The sequence below is a fragment of the Vespa velutina genome, chromosome 1 (assembly GCF_912470025.1).
Source record: "Vespa velutina chromosome 1, iVesVel2.1, whole genome shotgun sequence".
NCBI lineage: Eukaryota > Metazoa > Arthropoda > Insecta > Hymenoptera > Vespidae > Vespa > Vespa velutina.
Window position 1 is genome coordinate 7,670,270 of NC_062188.1, and position 22,007 is coordinate 7,692,276.

Consider the following 22,007-nt stretch of genomic DNA (forward strand, 5'->3'; position numbering starts at 1 on the left):
CGCGGCCGATGTATTCGATCCGTTGGTATGTGGGGCTCTGGGACAATTTCACTTCCCTCCCTCCGGCACTCTCTTTTCTACACGTTCACTTTTTTCCCTCCCTGATCTCGCCCATGAAATTCTAGGTGAAAGTGGATCACCTGCTGAATTTCAATTATCGAATAATTATCGAAGTTTTTTTTTATTAAATATTAATTCTAATTATTAATTAAAATTGGAAATTGAAAATATTTATGTGCAGTTTACATAAGTACGATGATTTGAAAGAAATTTTTAATTTGCTTTAAAGGAAACAAACACGTATAGATATTAATAACTACATAATAGATAAGTATTATTACATTGGCGATAATTAATGAGCAAAATAGAAGAAAAATAAGAGGGATGATTTGAAGAGAAGAAAAGTCGTCGACACGAATAGAATTTACCGCGAATCGGTAATGTAGCACAGCTCGGCTAGGTCGCAGGACGATAAATCGGTATGGCCAACTGCACGAGCCAACGAGCCGTGTCCAGTTTGCCGTCCCCTTGCAAAGCGCGAGTAGGAGAATAGAGAGAGAGAGAGAGAGAGAGAGAGAGAGAGAGAGAGAGAGAGAGAGAGAGAGGAGAGGCGAAAACGAATGGACAGAACGAAGGGAAGGGTAGGAGAAAGACGGAAAAGAGAGAGGACAGGGCCAGCAGGATGGAAAAGGGAGTAAAACTAGATGGAAGAGGAGAACAAAATGGAAGACAGAAAGAGAGAGATATAGAGATATAGAGATAGAGATAGAGAAAGAGAGAGCGAGAGAGAAAGAGAGATGAGGCTGTTGGTGGCTCGAGTGGGATATGGAAAGGGGGCGGGATGTGTAGAAGGGGTAGGAAAGTCCGAAGGGTGAGAGGGACTATCCCGACATTCACCGCACGCTATTCTTCATACTCCATTATCCGTGCTCTACTCCACTCTACTCCATTATGCCGGCACCGCGTATAAACGAGGAGTCCTACCGCTCCGCCCCCACTCAACGAACCGCCGTGTGTCTATCAGCTTGCTCGTATGCCACCCCCTCGTGCTACAGCGATAAACATTATCCGCGGTAACTTCGACCGGCCGAAATGGTAAAAGTACAACGCCCGTCCGCTTTGCCGAACAAATTTCGTCGATGCTTCTTCTCTTCTCTCTTTTTCTCCCTCTCTCTCGTTCTTTTTTTTTATTTTCTTTTTCTGCTATTACCTTTAAAATTCAAAAATCAAGTACCCAATTTCATTCATCTATTCTACCCTTTCGTTACTTATTTATTAATTATTTTTTAATCATTTAATGTATTTAATTTGAATTGTATGATCACGTTGTATATTTTTTAATATATATGTTTAGTCAAATATGTTTGGGATCGATTGGCTTCGTTAAATTAAAAATAAATAATAATTTTCGTACTCATCAATTTTCTCTAAATATTACCTTTATCTTTCTCCCTCTCTCTCTCTCTCTCTCTCTCTCTCTCTCCTTCTCTCTTTTTCTCTTTCTATTTCTATTTCTCTCTACGAAACAGCTGCAAGAGAGTCTCGCTAGCTACCTTCCTTTTCACGTTTAGGTTTAATTAAATCTTTTGCGAATTTACATATGTATACACACACCTCCAGCGGAAAATCCTTTAGAACCCATAGCAGGCTGGCGGTCCTTTGTAGAGATTCGTCGTCTCGTTACCCTCCGACGCCAACGCTCCGACGGCAACACCAACGATGGTAGCTTCCTCATTCAAACTGGAACGTAGTCGAAGTCGAAGGGGCAATTAGGGAGGCAAGGATATCGCTGGAAGGATCAGTCATTGAAATTAAAACGAGTTTAACTCTGTCTGTCTCTCTCTCTCTCTCTCTCTCTCTCTCTCTCTTTCTCTCTCTCTCTTTCTCTCACAGTCATTCCCTCCCTCCCTCTCTCTCTCTCTCTCTCTCTCTCTCTCTCTCTCTCTCTTTCTGTCACTGTCTCTGTCTCTGTCTTTATGATTCCAAATGAAAAACAGAATGATAAAACAAAGTCGAGTAGACGTGATGATTTAATAAAACGAAAAATAAAAAAAATAATAATAATAAAATAAAATAAAATAAAAAAACAAAATGAATGAAGAAAATCTCTCAACGAGAAAAAAGGCATACGTAATGTCAGTCAATTGCAATGGAACACATAACAAAGCGAACATCATATTTTGAAATACACTTTTTATTTCGACTCGGTCAAAAACTACGATAACAATAGGTAATGGATATGTATATCGGAAATCATTCTCGTGAACGCAATGTGTATGTGTGTTTGTGTATTCGTCGTCGGCGTGGAAAAACGAATAAGCGTCGCCGACGGCCAGGGGAAAATTTCGAAGTTCGGGCTGACAATGAAAGAAGAAATCTCGAGCGTCGATTTTCTCGTTCTTTTTATCTCGAGCGTCGATTTTCTCGTTCTCTTTCTCTATCTATCTATCTTCCTTTCTTTATTTCTGTCTCTCTCTCTCTCTCTCTCTCTCTCATTTTCTCTTTCTTTCTCTTATTCATCTATTTCTCGAGGCGAGCAAAACCGAGCTTCGAGACTTCGAATTTCGTTTCTTTAACGGAAATTTCGATGTGAGGTCCTCGGCAGCATACCACTGGTGCAGAGCCTTTTTTCTTCGTTGAATCGCTTTCTTTGTAATCTACGAACGAACATCGCCGTCGTTCTTCGTCTCTCTTTCTCTCTCACTCTTTCTCTCTCTTTCTCTCTCTCTCTCTCTCTCTCTCTCTCTTTCTTTCTCTATCTCTCTATCTCGCTTCCTTTTTCACACTCTCATTCTCACACTCTCTCACTCTCATTCGCTCGCTATGCGACAAAGATTCTCTTCCTACCCTCTCTAGGAACGACATTAATTTTGTTCGATGTTATTTTATTGTTGTTGTTTTTTCTTTTTTGTTTTCTTTATTTTTTTTTTTTGTTATATCCCTATATTTTCATAAAATTAAATTCGTTTATCAAATTTTTGTCGCTTCCATTGAGAATCGAAAGAGATCACTTTTCGCTGGACGTTAACACCGTAAGCGTCGGATCACATCGAGATTGAACTCGACGAGAAATTGCACAAATGTCCCACGATATAAATATCGTACTCATTCGAAATATATATATATATATATATATATATATATATATATATATATATATATACATATATATATATATATACATATATATATGTATATATATACTATGAAAACATAAAGAAATAAATTGTCTCTCGCGTCGTATCTCGATAGCATCATCGTCGTCATAATTATCAGTATCAATATCATCGTTATGATCATTATCATTACCATCGTCGTCGTCGTCATCGTCATCATCATCATCATCATCATCATCATCATCATCATCATCATCATCATCATCATCATTATCATAATCATCATCATCATCATCATTATCATTGTCGATTAATGAATTCGACGAAACGACAGACGTTTTATCTATGTACAACTATATACAATATCGCCATTTGGCCTAATCGTTAATACCAACCGCCGCACCGTGTCGCACACTCTCGCTCGCACGAGCCATTTCCGTAATTAATTACAGACCTTTTCATTGTCCCTTTGCATCGTGATAAAGTTCGTCGATACAATTCGAAGATACAATTGAAAGAGGTCCATAGCGAAGCTATAGTTTATTTAACACCTAATGCACGAATTCCTGAAAACGAGTGCGTTTACAGCCAAGCGTTTTTTCCTTTTTTTTTTTTTTTTTTTTTTTTATTATTTTTCTTTCGTACTTTCGAAGATCCGATGATCTCGACGATTCGAGAAGATCTCCACGGAAGGAAGAAAAGTAAAGTTAGGTTTAAAAAAAAAAATTAAGAGAAACGAAGAAATAAAAACGAATTTGTGGCCCGATAAAGAAGAGGAGACGTATAATAACATTCACGTGTCGGCCCTGAATAGAGACTCGTTGTTTCATCGGCTTCTGTTCAAAAACAATAACAGCCGGCTTCGTCGATAACGACTCTCGTTGTTTAATCCAAAATTGAATACCTATCACAGTCTGTTTAAAATGTCTGAACGCTCAATGACGATCGGGAATGACGACCCGACGCCTCGTTTCTCTCTCAATAAGGTCTCCAGACATTATTATCCGGTCTAACCTCTTCCTGTCTAACGCTACAACTCTCGGTGACTGCTCTCTGTTCAGGACTCTCCGAGTTCTGGAATTGATTCCCATAGAGCTGAGAGTAAAGTATACTCGGCAATACGCCTGGCGTTGGAAAGTAGTTCCCGTAGTTCTGGCCGAATCCTTGCTCCTCGTGAACAGGACTCTCCGTGGTGCTTGAGTCCGTTGACAAGGACCTTGGAGAAACGTAGTCTTGATATCTTTGACTCGTTGTGCCGGACATGAGTGTGCTCAGTGGATCCAATGGATCGGATTGACCTGGCGTTGTCGTGTCCGGTACTACTGTGACGATCAAGAAAAAAGAGCCTACATCGCAATGAATCGATCAGCTGATCGGATTTCTTAACTCCTTGCGGTCCTATTGACTATAGTCTATTTTGAGTTGGCTATATTTGCCGAATCAATTTACAATTATATCTTTTATGGACCATGAATGAATAAAATTGTTTTGCTACTTGTAATCACTATTGTTATTATCATGAAAATCCTCCAATACTCGTGAATCATAGTTTTTAGGTTGACCGCAAAGCGTTATTTCCTTTCGTCCGAAGATATAAACCCGAACGAAAAAAAAAAGATTTAAATACGAAATCACTTACGCGAGGATACCCCGGTGAAAGCGTCCTGCTGAGGCGTAGTACCGGTGGTACCGGAAGTGACGGCCGATCCCGCAGTCGAATCGGGAGCTGTCGGCGTGGTCATAGCAGCGGTACCAGCGAAGGACGCCAAAGAAGACGACGGTGGTGGTGGTGGAGGAGGAGGAGGTGGCGGGGGTGGAAAAGACGCTTGTGCCGCGCAAGACGAAAGAGGACCAGGAAGGTACCCAGCATATCCTGCTGTACTTCCGTATCCCCAGGAGTTGCTCGCCGTCAAACCGAATTGAGACATGTCTGTGTGTAAGACCCTAAGGGAGTTAGCTAGCCAAAGCTCGCTGAGCTTCATTTGTAAGTTGATGTTCAAAGCTTTAAAGAACGAAAGAAAGAAAAAACAAACAAACAAACTAAAAAGAAAACGAAAAAGCAGAAACCCCAAAAAATAACCAAAAAAAATAGCGAGGTAAAGATAAAAAATGTAGGATATTATTTGTCGATTAAAAGCACTTTACGAGGTACCTCGTCAATTCGTCCTCTCTCTTTCTCTCTCTCTCTCTCTCTCTCTCTCTCTCTTTCTCTCTCTCTCTCTCTCTTTCTCTCTTTCTCTCTCTCTCTCTCTCTCTTTCTCTTTCTCTCTCTTTCTCTCTCGCGCGCTCTCTTTGCCGGATATATTTTCGTAGGATATAGGCAGCTACCCCGATAGATTTTCCAATGAGTCACTCCGTGAGGGGTTGTGAGGTGGGAGAAGGGCAGAAAGGACGAGCGTGACGGCTTCGGTGGCGAGGTATGAAGGGGGATGGCGGGCAACGGACAAGGCAGAGGGGGCACGGAGATCAAAGGGTTGGTCATCCCCCCGCGTACCTTCGGCCAACTCAAATAACCGACGAGCTTCGGCCGACGAACGAGCCACTGGCCCGTCGTCACGAGAGCTAGCCCTAAATACTGCATCCCGCCATGCTTTTACATCGTTCCGGTTCCACCAAATTCCACACCGCGTCCTTTTCCTCCTCCTCCTCCTCCTCCTCCTCCTCCTCCTCATCCACCAACTCTACTTCCTCCTTCTCGTGTTTCCTTTTTCCAAGAGAGCCACACAACTTTCGTCCGAGCCACCCGCATAAGAAGAATCCACGTTGCGATTAAAGTGCCACTAAATGGACAGGGCCCTTTCTATGTATCTCTATCTTACTTTTTAATCAGCAGAGATCTCAACGTCTAAACTAAACAGACCGAAGATGATGCCAGTCAAAGCTACGGTAGTTTCGCACGTCTGAACGTTAACTCCAAAATATCGGCCTAGAATTTTCGAATTATCGAACAAACCGGGTTCAATGAGGAAAAGGCAGGGAGATAAAGTTAATAAAGGAAATATTCCGTGCGCTTCATACTTTATCGAGGAATTTTACCGGGCTGGCCGATTTCTCCCGTCTGAGATAATTCGTTAAATTGATTCTTGAATCAAAGTCGAGCAGATATTAGTCTCTTTTTTTCTTTTTTTTTTTGTGTTCTTCTTTCGTTCTCCTTTCTTTACTTTTCTTTATCGTTTATACAAAATTTTTATGATTAGGCAACCGGAGAACTCTTTGACTGATGCGAGTAGAAAATTAAGACACTGAGATTTCGAATGTTCTGATGACGACAACGACGAGGAGGAGGATACTTTACGTATGAATACTACGTGAATTTGTAGTACGAGCTTGGAGTGAGAAAGAGAGAGAGAGAGAGAGAGAGAGAGAGAGAGAGAAAGAGAGAGAGAAACGAAGCTGCCACCCTAAAACGCGCCGGCGTCCGACGGGGTCGTACTCCCGTGGCAACCCCTTTAATATAATATTTAATCTAGCTTTGAACAGGCTTGCGGTTTCCGCGTCTGAAGCCGAGAAGCTAGCTTCCGAGCCTACCCAAAAGCAACGGCGTTACTCCTCCACCTCTTATCCACCCAACTCGCAGTAGCAATGCCTGTCTGGAAATATTCTCAAATTCGAAGCCTGTTCTCTTTCTCTTTCTCTTTCTCTTTCTCTCTCTCTCTCTCTCTCTCTCTTTCTCTTTCTCTTAGTAGTCGAGAGAACTCGATGCGATCTCGTAAAGCTATGGAAATATTTATCACACGAAAATCCATTTACATAATATTTCACGGGAAATTGCATGCTTTAGGCGTCACTCAAACTTGATAAACAACAAAAAGTACGATAGAATCCTAAAGCTAGCCGAATACCTACGATAAATCTTGTTACAAAAACAATAGAAAAAAGAAAGAAAAGAGAAGAAACAAGATAAAGATAGATAAAAAGAAAGAGAGAGAGAGAGAGAGAGAGGGAAGCCGCAGAGGAAAAGCGTAAATGCGCGCAAGGTAACACATGTTGGATACAAGCAAACTGGCCGAGCTACAATGTAGAGAGAGAGAGAGAGAGAGAGAGAGAGAGAGAGAGAGAGAGAGAGAGTGAGAGAGAGGCCAGAAAAGAACCGACAAGTAATAATGGTAGCAGTGGTAGTAGAAGCAGGAGGTTGAACGAAGGTACTCACTCTGACAATTACCAGGCATCGCGTGCCTGAAAGACGACAGAGGATCCCGTGGTTGTAACGGGTTCGGCAACGGCTGTAGAGGATTCGGTAGAGACTGTAGAGGATCCACCAGTGGGGATGCGAAAAATGGTGCACCACGTTGCGAGGCAAAGGCGAATGCGTGAAACTGTTGCTGCTGCCCTAAAAGAGACAGCACTGCGATCAACCGTGCGCCTGTCCACTGGACTTGAGGTACGCTCAACGAACGCAATCAAGCCACCTACTAATTCTCATTTTTTCTTTTCCTAATTTTTTTTTCTTTTTTTTCTCAATTCTTTTCTTTTTATCTTTTCTTTATTTCCATCTTTCTCATTCATTCGTTCGTTCGTCCGTTTTCCCTTATTTCCCATACCATCCTTTCTCGAATTTTCAAGGTGGAAATCGTCGATCGTTTAAGCGTATCTCTCGGTTGGTCTTCGCTTAGAGATATTCTATGGTAGCGCCCCCATTGTGTCCCCAGATCGAGCATACCCTATTCAGCAAACCGGCGGGAATTTCGGGTTGCCGAGTTAGAATTAGGGCTTCGATTGGATTATCGGAACGACGGGAGTCTGGCTCTTCCGCTCTCCCCACGTCCACACCCTCGTCCAAACCCAGCCACGCACGGTGTACGAGTGCGAATCACCCTCTCAATCTCTCTCCCTCTCTTTCTCTCTCTCTCTCTCTCTCTCTCTCTCTCTCTCTCTTGTTCTCTCTCTTCCGACAGTCACTCGAGCTCTCCGTTGCCTTGGCCGTGTGTATGTCCGTACGTTAACCTAAAACGCCAGGGACAGCCGGTTCCGCAGAACAGAAGGACGGTTCTCGCCTGTTGGGACGTCTTTAATTGGGTTGGCGACACCGTCGTCACAGGGAAATAAAATGTATCTCCCTCTTCTTCTATCTCACTCTCTCTTTCTCTCTCTCTCTCTCTCTCTCTCTTTCTCTCTCTCCCTTTTTCTCTTTCTATATATCATCCCCTTTTACTTCTCTGACGTCGCGCGACTTCTCCCCCTTTTCGAATCGAAAGAGAATCGAGAACTCAATCGGTTTTAACATCGATACGGCCTACGATCTACCTACAGGCTCTTGAGGTTTGCCCTTCCGACGGATGTAAATCGGACTTTGAAACGTTTTGCGGGATCACAAAGTTAGGACGAAGTTCGACTTATCTCATCTACGAATGGAAACGATCTCGTTAACTTTTGATTGAATTGTTAGAATCGAGTTGTCTGATCGATTAAAAAAAAAAAAAGAAAAAAAAAGAAAAAAGAAAATACGAAAAAAAAAAACGAGAAAAAAGAGCTTTCGATTTCATGAAAAAAATCAAAGGAACACGGCCTCGGCTATCATCAGTTAAGACCAGTTAAAAATAATCGCAGTTAACGTCGGCTCGTTGGATCTTCAGTTAAAATAAACGGTTGCCTTGAAACGGGGCTACGATGCGTGCTACGACAATTCGAAGGGACGCGGCGAGAGATAAAAGGACCACGAGCCCTCTTGGGTGGCCCTCCTGTACGGTTCTTTGGTCATCGCCGTCTGTACGATTTTACCCTTTTTTGATGTACACCTATGGGTGGGTTCTGTTACTTTTTCCTTTAACTCAACGACCCCTTCTCCTTTCTCTCCTATAATTATCATTTATTCAACGATCGTTATAAACGTAAAGTGAAAAATAGCTATGTGTTATAAATATCCCTTATAAAGTTACCCACATTTCTTATATTATACATTTGATGAATATAGCGATAGATACAATATAATTAAAAGTAATTTTAATTAATAGCATATGCATATGGAACAATAAACAATACTTAAATTGAGAATAATTTTCCATTGAAAATTTTTAATGAATTCTTCTACTTTTCTATTTTATTTATTTTTAATAAATTTTTAATAAACGTGATATTAAATGTCATTGTAGATTCTTTTTGATATCTAATAACTGAATTTTTAATAGGTATAAAAATATCCTTGAAACGTAACAATCGAATTCTTCCTTTCTTACCCCGTTCATCCAAAGATTCGATTCTTTTCATTCATTTCAGCATAAAAGCATTCTCCATCGAAATCCCAAAATCCATTTGGGAAAATACGAAGGGCGCGATGTACAGGGAGAAGAAAACGAGAGAGAAAGAGAAAGAGAGAGAGAGAGAGAGAGAGAGAGAGAGAGAGAGAGACGCCTTAGCCTGAAGCTTCTCCGGTAGCCTCGCGCGAGGGTCGTAATTAATTAAACAAGCAATTCATTACACATTCTACCCTCGTCCCGTAGCCGAAGGTAGCCGCCACAGAAAGGCGGCAAGACCAAGGAAATTGATTGAGAGAGGTTTGCCTCCTATTCCACCTCCCCCACCTCTTCCTCCTCTTTCTCATACCACCTCTTCTTCGTACGGATGCTCTTCCTAGCAAACGTTTCTCTCCTCCGAAATTCAAAATCCATGTTGTACAAAGTAGAAAAGATCGAAATTGAGCGGACATTTTCTTTTCTTTTTTTTTTTTTTTCTTTTAATGTTTGGAGTAGAGAGAGAGACAGACAGACAGACAAAGAGAGAGAGAGAGAGAGAGAGAAGAGGAGAGAAAAAGGTAGGTATGAAGGAAGAAAGAGAAGAGAAGAGAAGAGAAGAACGGGTAGCGACGGAACGAAATGAGGAGCTGTCGTTGCCAGCTGGTAACACTCGAGAAATTCCCTGGCAAGTCACCCCGCGTAAAGGGGGATGATGTCCAATGAAATCGATAGGAAGGACTCCAGATAGAGAAGTTCGAGAAGTTCGAAGTCGATTTCCTTTCGTTCCTTAGCACCCTAGTCAAGTTCAATGAGTATTACCCATGTATGTCCGTCCGATTCTAATCTTCGAGTAAGCAAACCAGTTGGAATCTAAATTTCTCTTAGACGAGAAGGGTCTCGAAACAACCATGAGTAGAGCAAAAGCAAATAACGTTTGGTAGGTTACGTAACGAGGAAAGACGTTTCGTTCCTCCTTTCCGGTGAGAAGAGAGGCCAAGAGACCTTCTTACCCTTCCTATTACAGAGTTCCTGGTAATTGTATGTCCCAAATATAGCGTGCGAGTAGGAGAACTACTCCGAGAAGTTTGCGTAAGCGTGTGTTAGCGACATAACACGCGCAATATCTTCGCGGGTAACGCCGCAGCCCTTTGTCAATGTTATGGCCGACCAGGCCGTACTTATAAATAATGGCAATTGCACGAAACTTAGGCATCAGCTAAAGGAGGAACCGCATACGAAAGGCTATTCCAAGTTTACTATCTATATAAACTCATTCGCAATAGATTCTTGATTGGGAACAAAATTATCTTTTAAATTCAGATCGAGATGAATCTATTATGTAAGATTGAAATCAACGAGAGAGAAACAAAGAGAGAGAGAGAGAGAGAGAGAGAGAAAGAGAGAGACAGAGAGAGAGAGAGAGAGAGAGAGAGAGAAAGGGAGAGAGAGAGAGAGAGAAATGAACAGAGAGACAATAGCTGGTAAATACGATAACTATAGTCATAGCCTTGAAATCATCATTAAAATAGGTCACGAGTAATCGTACACGCGATAACAAAGATCGATACCTTCAAATTCGTAGTTGTTCTGTGTAGACCATCTAAGCCATGGCTGTTGGATGAGTTCTTCGACTACAAGAGCAAGCATGCATAACACTCACTACGTATAATAGAAGAATAGAGAAGAATAGAAATGCTTACAGTGATACTCACTGGTCTTGGATCGCGGCTCACGTGGGCCGTCTACGGTCACTTTGATAGCCTTCGTATAAGTAGCCACTTGAGGTGGCGTTGTTGAAACTGTTATCGTCAAGGTGAAACTTTTTCCTGTAACATGTAAATCAAAAAAAAAAAAAAAAAAAAAAAAAAAACAAGAAAAAAATTCAGAGAATTAGATTAGGTTCTGCGATCTTTCTTTTTCTTTTTATTTTTTCTTTTGTCATTAAATTATCACCAAATAATAAATTAACAAAGGGTAAAGCGATTTGTTTCGACGTATAACATCAAATAAATTCAGATTGTTATGCGTCGATAGGCCTACTTCTTTATACCTTTTAATCGAGAACAATCACGTTATATCTTGAGAAACACAGAGAAAGGGAAAAAGTCGATGCGATCGACGAGAAAAAAAAAAAGAAAAAAAAAAAGAAAAAAAAAGAAAAAATAAAGGAAAGGTCATTGTAAGGGAAATCTAGAAAATCGAGATTTCATGGGGGAAATAGGGAAGAATCAAAGCGCGATGATCGAATTCTTCGAATTCCCAACCATTGGACGAACCGCAAAACGAGTTCGGTTTGTTCGTCGAGACCAGAAGGATGAGTGCTGTTTCTCTCTTTCGCTCTCTCTCTCTCTCTCTCTCTCTCTCTCTCTCTCTTACACTTCTTTCTTTTTCTCTCTATCTCTCCTCTTTTTTCTTTTTTTTTTTTTTATCATCCTATCGCATCGGCCGTTCTCGCGGCGCGTCGATTCGCGAAAGCGAACGCGAAACCTATTCAACGTCGGCGCTGAAAGTTCGCAAACGTGGTTAGCCGTGCGAAACTCCGTGGTAACCGAATTAGCCGTCGGTAATGTATCGAGGGCGTCGTCGACGGTGACGGTGGCCAGCCAGAAGAGCCAGAGCGTGTGCACGTGCGCGCGCGCAAAAGAGAAATAGAGATAGAGATATAGAGAGATAGATAGATAGAGAGAGAGAGAGAGAAAGAGAGAAAGAGAGAGAGAGAGAGAGAGAGAGAGAGAGAGAAAGAGAGAGAGTAAATGGAAGCCTCGAATTATGCTAAAAAGCCTGTTAAACGGGAATAATGTCGCGGAAAAACTGACGCCGTCGTGGAAAACACGCAAGCGGCCCGTCGAACACGCGGAGGTTCACCGCAATGCCACCATCCCCTACTGCTACTACTGGCTCTCGTCAACCCCCGTGGGCCACCCCTAAACCAACCCTTCTCCATACCAATCCTGTGTTTATCTCGACCCAAAGATTTCTGTTCGATATTTTTCAATGCAATAACAATAAAAAAAAAAAAGATTTGATTTCTTTTTCTCCTTTTTTCCCTTGTATTTGATATTCGCTATTCTCTCTCTCTCTCTCTCTCTCTCTCTCTCTCTCTCTCTCTCTCTCTCTCTCTCTTTCTTTCTTTTTCGTTGTCGTCGTTGAAACGTTTAACGCAACATGATGATTTTGTTGTTACGATTTCAACGAATGTCATCAATTTACATAAAAGATCTTACATATTCCATAGGACTTATCGCCAACCGAGTGGAAATTTAATGGAAGCGAGATGATTGTGTATTTCAATGTAATCGGATGCTATAATATAAACCGGCCGAAAACAGGCGAATTTTGCCTCCGGACTGTTTAGAAAACGGGGAATTCAAACGCATTATGTTATTTATATCCTGATACAAAAGCGATACAACTTTACTGTTTCGTTGCAATCTGTTCGTTCGAACTCGACGGTCTAATATTTACGTTACATTCTTGATGGTCGTAATTAAGCTGCGGTCGACAAATTTGGACGATGGATAATTCTAAATTTCCTTTTGAAATGAAAATATGATCCAAACGTAACGGTAGGGGTAATAGGAGTCGTTTAGTAAAAGCTCAAACGTTAGAAAAAGCTGCTAAATTATTATTAATCATAAAAGACGTGTTCCGATAATTCAATTGTTACGAATATTTAATTTCTCTTACAATAATGAAAAAAAAAAAAAAGAAAAAAAAAAGAAAAAAAAAGAAAAAAAAAGAATGAACGAATAATTTGTTTTCCACTCCTATTAAGAAAATTTAAATACTTCAATGATTCTTCTGTTATTAATATATTACAAATTTTTCTATCTACGTTCTATTTCGAATGAAAATAAATTTCATAAATTCACGTTCATTGATCGAAAATCTGTCCAATCTCCGTTCTTTTCCTCTTAAACCTTTTTCTCCCCTTTTTCAGTTCCTCTCCACCGTCCAAGTTAACAGGTTTAAAGGATAGGGATTGTGAATAACAAAAGAAAAAAAGAAAAAAAATAGAAAAAAAAGAAAGAAAGAAAGAAAGAGCGAAATAATGGCGAGTGTCGAACGTGGCCACACGGTGGTTCGCCACGCGAGCTTCTCGTTTTCCTCGAGCGATGCAGCTCAAGTCAGTGTATTCCCCAGGTTTGCCCCGGGAGTCACGCCATCCTCGATCTGCCTACTGCCTGTTTGCCTGCCAGAACCTTTTCACCTACTACCTATGCCTCGTAGTCAGGTAGGTACGCGTAGGTACACGGTATCACCCTCGGTGCCAGTCACCGTGCAACCATTAAAAGTCTTCTCCCCTTTTAGCGCGAGACACAACCCTTTTTTTCCTTTCTTTTTTCTTTCTTTTTTTCTTCTTTTTTTTTTTATCTCTTTTTTTCTTTTTTCAAACGCGAGACTCCTCTCGCTTCGTTCGTTCGTATGTTCATTCGTTCGTTCGTTCGTTCCTTGCTATAATTTCTTTACTTTTTACTCTAACGTGTCTTTATTCGTGAAAGAACACGAATGGAAATGTTTTCTACTTAAACTTTGAACGTCCAAATTCTATGTACTACGTGTTCCATGTTGACTTTTAACCGAGATATTGGGTTGATACTATTACATCCTGCATCTACATTTCAATAGAAGAGAAAGTCATTTTAAAAAGTATGACACATTTGTGTGTTGACAGTTGTGTGTTCGGTATTTAACTAAGAAAAGAAAAAAAAAAAAAAAGAAAACAAACAAATTTCACGTACACGATATATTATTAACTTTTGTCTTTGAAATGAAACGTTATTATAATTTTAGAAACCAGATTTTACACGCACGTTGGATAAAAGGAGGATAAGGAAGGGAGAAATAGAGAGAGAGAGAGAGAGAGAGAGAGCGAGAGAGAGAGAGAGAGAGAGAGAGAGAGAGGGAGAAAGAGAGGGAGAATGAGAGGGGCAGTGGCGCGAAGACACGAAATTGAATTTGTATGAAATCGAATCGAGAAGAGAGTCGATCGAGTAATAGCTCGTCCTCGTCGATTCGCTGATTATGCTCGTTAGCATACGTTTCTCCGTGAAAGGTATGCGCCTACATGCATATATACTCTCGATGTTAACATGTTTTGTATGTATATTATGTATGTGCGTGCGTGCGTACGTACGTGCGTGCGTGTGTGTGTGTGTGTGTGTGTGTGTGTGTGTATGTGTATGTATGTATGTGTAGGTTGTCCGGGTGCTGTCGAGCCAATTAATTAATTTCAATTTTACCCGGAACGAATCGCAAATGCGCTATTGTAGCCTGATAACGAATTGATTATGGTCAGGACACGCAGGCCGAGCCGTTATCGCTTGCGGCTACTACACCTTTTCTCTTTCTAAATTTCGGAAAATAAGCGATGGTCGTTTCATGAAATTTAGTTTCCAACTGTGAACATTTAATGAGAGAAAAGGAGAGAGAGAGAGAGAGAGAGAGAGAGAGAGAGCGAGAGAGAGCGTGTGAGAGAGTGAAAGAGAGTGAACAATTTTATTCTAACGACTTCACCTACGAACGAATTAATTATAGTCGACTCTCTAGAGCATGAAAGACACGCTCTTAACGTTAATGACGCTTTTATCTGATAAAAAAAGAGTGAGATAAGGTAAGGTCCTCGTATATATGATTAGAGCCACGAAAAAGCACTTTCATCTTAGAAATCGAGAGGAAGGAAATCCCATCCTTGATAACAAAGTTCCAACGTACTCCTATACTCCTAGGCTGAAACTATAAGCACCCAAATGATCTATCTCGTTAAAGGGCTTAGAAGCAAAGGGGTAGAAACGATCCAGTACCTTCGGGGTAGATTTCGCTCTGATGGAGCAGGCATTACAGTTGAACGTGCGGCAAGGGGTCTCCGGCTTATCATCGATATTGCAAAGCTTTCGACTATCATACTATCGAGCTAGTCTTCTCCACGAACGATGTCGTTGACGCTTGTGTTTTCTTCTTCTTCTTCTTCTTCTTCTTCTTTTTCTATTTCTTCTTGTTATTCTAAGAACTATAGTATTAATACTTATCGATGTTAATTTTGAGATCAGTAAGGTATTTGTTCTTAAATTAACGTTATTAAAAATTACAAACTATGCTGATTCGATGATTCACGTGCCTTTTAAATTCAATGAGCTTGAGGCTCGAGTTCGTACGAGTCTGAGTGCCTTTATGTTCGAAGAACAAGAGGATCATTATAGATTCGTGGAAGACAGTTCGGCGCACATCGGTTTCTAGGAATATTCAAGGAGAGACGAACGAAGAGACGAGAACCTGACGAGAGACACTTCTCTTACATTCTTCATCCAAGCTTATGTTAATTCCATGCCAAGCGAAAACAATCGAGAGCTAATCCCAGACAAATGACAGACGCTCGCGAGCTTCTAAAATCCTGAGAGGGTGAGTTTCCCTTCGTTGCACGACTAGAAAGAGAAAGAGAGAGAGAGAGAGAGAGAGAGAGAAAGAGAAAATTCGACAAATCTGTGATTTATAAAGAGAGAATTGCGTTTGTAAAAGTATATCTTCGCGAAGGATTCGTAAGATCCAATAGATAAAGAAACAATACTTGTTTTCTTATCGACCGTATATAATATTCTAATCGTTTACTTCTTCAAACTCGACGTTGCAAAATGTTCGCTAAGGTCAATAAAAGAAAAAATGAAAGTGACAGAGATAAAAGGAAAAGAACTCTAATCTAAAGGAATAATTTATTAATTTCAGCTTTGGAAGTAGGTCGAATGATGAGTAGAAGCTCTCCAAGGTCGAATTGGATTAAACGAAGTACCATGGCTAATAACGTTAATTAAAATCCGTCTGAAACCTCAATTAATATCAGCAGCAACCCTACTTTTGGCTTCGTTGCGTCCCGTTTCGTCCCTCTTTACTCTTCTTCCTCTCAACGAAGGAGGATGGTTGGTGAAATAAACGTTAGATCGGTCGGTGGTAGTGCGGACAAATAAAAGCCATTACCCACCCCTAAGATATCGTCTTCGTCGTCTTCGTTGTCGTCTTCGTCTTCGTCTTCGTCTTCGTCTTCGTCTTCGTCTTCGACTTTGTCTTTGTCTTCGTCGTCATCGTCGTCGTCTTCGTCACAATCTTCTCAAAACCACCCTCACACAATAAGGAAACTCTAAGAGAAAACAGGTAGTTGATTGTTCGACGTCAGTAAGAAAAGGAACGACTGGCAAGACTTTTCCCTTCGGTAAGGGCTAAAGAAAAAGGAGGGTGTCTCAAGACGTCCACGACCTACCCTTACTACTACTATAAGACCAAGGAGGATTCTTCCTTCTACGAAAAGGGTCCCTATCACCCTTCCCCTTCTTTCTCGTATTCATTCGCGACGCCAAGGGGCGACACGCTTCGCCGACGAAAGCCAAGCAACTTTCCACTTTTATGAATGGAACAAGGAGAAAGTAGGCCAAGAAACTTCACCGTCTTTTAAGATCGAGAATAATCTTCTTTGCTCACCCTCACTCTCTATCTTTCTCTTTCTCTTTCTCTCTCTCTCTCTCTCTCTTTTTTTTTCTTTCTTTCTCTTTCTATATTTTCTTCCTTTCTCTTAATTAGAACTAATTTAAAACGCGCGTCGAGTAACACGAAGCAACGAAGATGTTAGGTGAATATTTTGTTATACAAGAAGAAACCATTCCATTTCTCACAATCCCATTTTATCCTTTATAGTATTCAAGAAATGGTAATTAATAATTTTATAAAAAATATCTCGACTCACCTCTGCCACTTCTACCGACGAACCTCAGATCGTTGAATTTCGCCACCTGATTCTTCATCAACGCCGTCGAGTTTCTTAACTCAGCACAACAATTCTCATCGTTACCAGCTCGAACCGTCACTAATGTACCGTCGCCGACTTCTCCGAGAGCTACTACCTTAAACGCCACTGGTAACGTCTTGTTGGATCTCCAATGGGCTGGTAAAACGGTACAAACCAAATGCGGTGAGCCTATAAAAAAAAAATCATTTCGATAATAAGAATAAAATTTAATAACTTCAAGTAACATAACGAGTATGATGGTCATGTTCATGATTTCGATTAACTAAGTTTTTAACTGAGATTTTTTTCTTAGCATCAATGATAATTACAATTAATTAAAATAAACAAATTTTGACAATGATTTTGTTCGTATCCTCCGAAAATTGTATAACGTAAAAAAAGTTGTTATAGCTTTATATTAATATCAGACTTTGATAAGTATTACAAAAATTAAAATTTAAAATGACAAGAATAACATTTCATATTATAACAAAAAAAAGAAACTTTCGTCGTGACAGAGAATGATGTGTAAGAAATAAAAAATGTTGATTATTTCGTAGAAACATAAATGTAACGTTAAAAAAAAAGATATATGAATAATCTTCTTTTTTTGTTTTCTTTTTGATGAAAATGAAACGAAATAAAAATTAGAATAAAAAATATAATATTATATTATATGGAAAGTTTGTCATTCGAAATATTGAGTGACATTAAATTCTAAAGAGTTGAAAAAAAGTCACCTGTCCTGACGAGTTCGCCAGGATGCTCGCTAACAAAATCACCAAGCGTTCTCTCGGCAAGTATATCGCTGGTCATTTTCGTATAAGCGTCCGTCAATGGCGAGACGCCGGACTCCGGTGAGGCAGCCGCCCCAGGAGCCGAAGCTCCTGTCAACTGCATCCTGCTAGACGATCCTCCGCCGCTCTCACTTCCACCGCTAGACGTTCCACTGCCAGACTCGTTGCTCGATGTCCTCACCGAAGCACCGCCGCCGCTTCCGGTTACCGTGCTTCCGCCGCCGCCGCCGTTGCAACGGTCGAATATATCCATAGGCAGTCAGAACGCCGGATGAAACATCCTTCCATTCGGTTCGAACCACCGAACAACCCAGTTTCCAAAAGATGATCTTTAGAATCTTAATCCTTTCTTCATCTGATAACACCAATGATATTTCTTAACGAATATTTTCTTATCGGCCAGTTCAGTCATTTAACATTATCGTTTTCGTTCTTATAACGAATAAGCAGAAATCTTCTTTTAATACATCATCCCTTTTAATTTCTCATTCGACGGTATCAACTTCTTCATCTTTTTCTCTCCCATTCTGTGGTCAAAGTTTTACGAATGATTCCGGATACACAATCTAGGTACGAATTAACGAAGATCTGCAACCAGAGAAACTCTCATTTTCAAACTAGAAACTCTTCGTCGGATGTCGAATACGTTAATGGAAGATACTGACTCGGATGTATATTGACTCTCAAAGTCAAAGTCAACTGTATACGAACTCTACGCTCGGATGAGTAGTCGCAAGGAATGTTTTGATAAGAACAAATCAATACGATAGTTGGAATTATTGGAATTACATGGAACGTTTATTAAGGGTCATCTATCTATTACGTTTGATGAGTCTGGTTTTCTCATTGAATCTCTATGCTACGAAAAGAATAAAAAAAAAAAGAAAAACAAACGAGACTCCATCGAGATATGTATACATATATACATATATATATATATGTATATATATACATATATATATATATATATATATATATATATAAAGAGAGAGAGAGAGAGAGAGAGAGAGAGAAAGTGAAAGAATACTACGAAGAGAAAGAGAGAAGGGAGAGGTCGGAGAATAAAATGGAGGAGGAGGATGAGGAGGATGAGGAGGATGAGGAAGAGGAGGTGGTGGATGGGGGAAGGGGAAAAACGGTTGACACGACGAAGCGACTCGCACACTTTTCACGCGGGCGCCTGGTGACGTCACCGTTCATTCAGTAATTTTTGCGCACGTCACCGGGGCTGACACGGCGTATCCAGGTGGTACGGAGGGGCAGATCCGCGAGAGCTAGTGGTGGGGGACGGAAAAAATAGGGGAAAAAGAACGGCCACCACCGGTGAGGCAAACCCCCACACACGAATACTCTCAACCCCTACGCACTACGACCGCGTGTCAAACTACACGTGGTACGTTACCACGTTGTTCTCTGTCAATCCTTCGTCCTTCGTCCTTCCTTCTTCTTTGCCGACACGAAAACGTACATGAGATAATATCTAAATCAAAATTAAGACCAAAATTATAACCAACGATTAGATATTGAAGGTAAATCACTTCGTTCGTCTAATAATTAACAAGTTTCTCCGATGACAATTATTCTATTTTATGACAACGTTAACTAATGGAACACGTTAATATTGTCTAGGATGAAATTTAGTCAGCCCCGGAATAGTTCCTATAATATTAGAATCGATCGCTTATCGGTTACGTACGATTACCAATGAACGGAAACCGCCCGGGAAATTATGTAGAATCGATAAGTGCTATTACATTACGCTCGTTAAATGAGTAATTCATATATATATATATATATATATATATATATATATATATCGTTATGTCGAACGCGACCAATTCTATGACTATTCTTTTGTAATAAGTACGAAAGGTATTCTATTGTGTATCGTGTATGAAATAAATGTCTATTTGAAAAGAATCGACGAAATTCGATTGGAAATATTGCATCGAAATGTTTTCCTAATTAAAAACGTAGTAAGATTGAGAAATTAGGGTAACAGGGGAGGTGTTCGATGGCGTCGCGTTAATTCTCCTTCTCGGAGATCTTACGAGAACTTTCGTAAGAATCTTCGACGACGTTGCGACGGCTAAGATGCCCGCTTAACTTCGCATTCAAATCTCTTACCAAGCTCGTTGCTTGTTGCCTCTTCTAGAGAAAAACGATACGCAGAGCGTGACACGATTATTCGATATCCCTGCGAATCTTTGTTTATGATTATGACAAGTTTTAATTAAAATTCGAGATGTCATTGGACGAATAGTTAGACACATTGGTATCCTAAGTCGTTGGAGCATTGAAAAGATTCGTGAAATGAATTCTCAGTGAGTCCAGAAGGAAAAAGGTTGATTTTTAGAAACATTTTTATGAATGAAATATTCTTCTTCTTCTTCTTCTTCTTCTTCTTCTTCTTCTTCTTCTTCTTCTATTATGAGATTAATCAATTTGACGAATGATCTTCTCTATAATTAATATCTCGTATGAGCGAATGTTGGACACCTTTGTTATATTATTCTGAAGAAGTGACGTTGTTTAACGTAAACATCACAACATATTCACAATAGCACAAAATGATAATTCCGACGAAAGATTTCCCTTCGTATTAATAACACTCTGTGTACGTGGAATCTTAATCACTGATAAAACTGTCCAGAATCATTGCATCCAAGGGACACGCGCGATTACACAACACCAATCCGAATAATGATTGTTCGTTATCCACACTCGAATTCTTCTGACACTACGAAACAAACGAGTCAACGATGTAATGAAAAGAGAAAAACAAAAAATCTAACACTGATATCAATTTTAAAATGATTTCTAATCGTTCACTGTTCACACTTAAAATAATAATAATAATAATAATAATAATAATAATAATAATAATAATAATAAGAAGAAGAAGAAGAAGAAGAAGAAGAAGAAGAATAAGAAGAAGAAATATATGAAAGAGAAGATATAAAAACTCCGAGTGCACAGTTAACGAAGTTAAAGACGATTACATGAGGATATTATCCGAGAGGATAGGATTCGGTTTGGCAGGATCATCGAGATTCCTTGAAAGGTCCTCTTGGGATGTCTCGAGGTAATTCGTGAACAATATTCCAGAAGGATGATAGAACGATATCCGTGAGGAGTCTTCGGTGATGCTTCTATTCTGGGCGTGCTACGGTACTCTGTGGTGTATTTCGGAACACCCGTTGGGGTCACTAACTATAATTTCGGCGGTTCGTGTGAGGCAACAGCCGTTGACGCACTGGTCCATGCCAACACACGCAGCATCCCTTTCCCCTTTCCTGGTTCCTCTCATACCCTTCTGCCACCCCACTCCTTCCAACCATCCTTCCTTCTCTCTCTCTCTCTCTCTCTCTTTCGTTCTCTCGTTCTCTCGCTCTCTCGCTCGCTCGCTCACTCGCTCTCTCTCACTCTTCCCAATGCGCGCTCCGACTCCCTCTTTCTCTTTCGCTGCTCCTCTCATTGGCGCGCTTCGCGTCTCTCTTTCCCTCTTTCAAAACCCTCATTCTATCCCTCTCTGTTTCTCTCTTTCTATCCCACGTTGCTCTTTATCGCTTTATCTCCCACCGGACTCGAAGCTCTCTCCCTCTCGCGATGCCCACCTCTCTTTCTCTCTTTCTCTCTTTCTCTCTCTCTCTCTCTCTCTCTCTCTTCTTTCCCCTCGAACCCTTTTGCGGTATGGCTCGCGTGCTGGACATCCGTGGGGAGCTCGGCTTTGATCGATCGATCGAACCTCGATTTGATCGCTTTCCCCGTGGTCCATCCTCCTCATCCTCCTCTTCGTCGTCCTCAGCGATTTCTTTTCAAAGAATTCGCCGCCGTCGTTATTAGATCGCTCGCGAAGAGCCCGCTAGTTTTGCAAAATTAAGCGCCCGGATTTTCGGTGAAAAATGATCCTTGCTCATCGGACTAGCTTCCGTCTTTGATGTCTTTTTTTCTTCTTTTTTTCTTCTTTTTTCTTCTTTTTTTCTTCTTTTTTTTCTTCTTTTTTTTCTTCTTCTATCCTATTTTTATTAACGACTTTTTTCTCATATTCCTTGAAAATAATAATCCGTCGAATAGACAGAGAGGGGGAGAGAGAGAGAGAGGGAGGGAGAAAGAGAGAGAGAGAGAGGGAGAGAGAGAGAGAGAGAGAAAG

At 40.5% G+C, this 22,007-nt stretch overlaps 1 protein-coding gene across 4 annotated transcripts; it reads right to left on the reverse strand.

Annotated features, from left to right (window-relative positions):
* Positions 1-2,018: 2,018 nt before the first annotated feature.
* Positions 2,019-20,964, reverse strand: LOC124950308 (protein lozenge-like). 4 transcript variants are annotated; one of them, XM_047496796.1, is made up of 8 exons: positions 20,857-20,964; positions 19,982-20,594; positions 17,798-18,442; positions 17,016-17,246; positions 10,999-11,112; positions 7,267-7,461; positions 4,756-5,118; positions 2,019-4,438 (listed from the first exon to the last, which is right to left on the reverse strand). In XM_047496796.1, exons 3-8 carry the CDS (start codon positions 18,105-18,107, stop codon positions 4,095-4,097), a joined length of 1,557 nt encoding a protein of 518 aa, XP_047352752.1. In that variant the 5' UTR covers positions 18,108-18,442; positions 19,982-20,594; positions 20,857-20,964; the 3' UTR covers positions 2,019-4,094. The 4 variants fall into 4 exon arrangements, with proteins under 4 accessions (XP_047352752.1, XP_047352770.1, XP_047352778.1 ...); XM_047496814.1 differs by lacking the exons at positions 19,982-20,594; positions 20,857-20,964 and adding an exon at positions 18,520-18,685 and having other exon boundaries at positions 4,756-5,046; XM_047496822.1 differs by lacking the exons at positions 7,267-7,461; positions 19,982-20,594; positions 20,857-20,964 and adding exons at positions 10,855-10,917; positions 18,520-18,685 and having other exon boundaries at positions 4,756-5,046.
* Positions 20,965-22,007: the final 1,043 nt, after the last annotated feature.

Bases quoted from the DNA above. Each gene is read 5' to 3' on its own strand.
- LOC124950308 (XM_047496796.1), bottom strand. From the start codon at position 18,107: ATGGATATATTCGACCGTTGCAACGGCGGCGGCGGCGGAAGCACGGTA. The intron at 17,247-17,797 runs GTGACTTTTTTT...TTTTTTTTATAG, and splicing joins TGGCGAACTCGTCAGGACAG to GCTCACCGCATTTGGTTTGT. The intron at 4,439-4,755 runs GTAAGTGATTTC...TGATCGTCACAG, and splicing joins TTTCACCGGGGTATCCTCGC to TAGTACCGGACACGACAACG.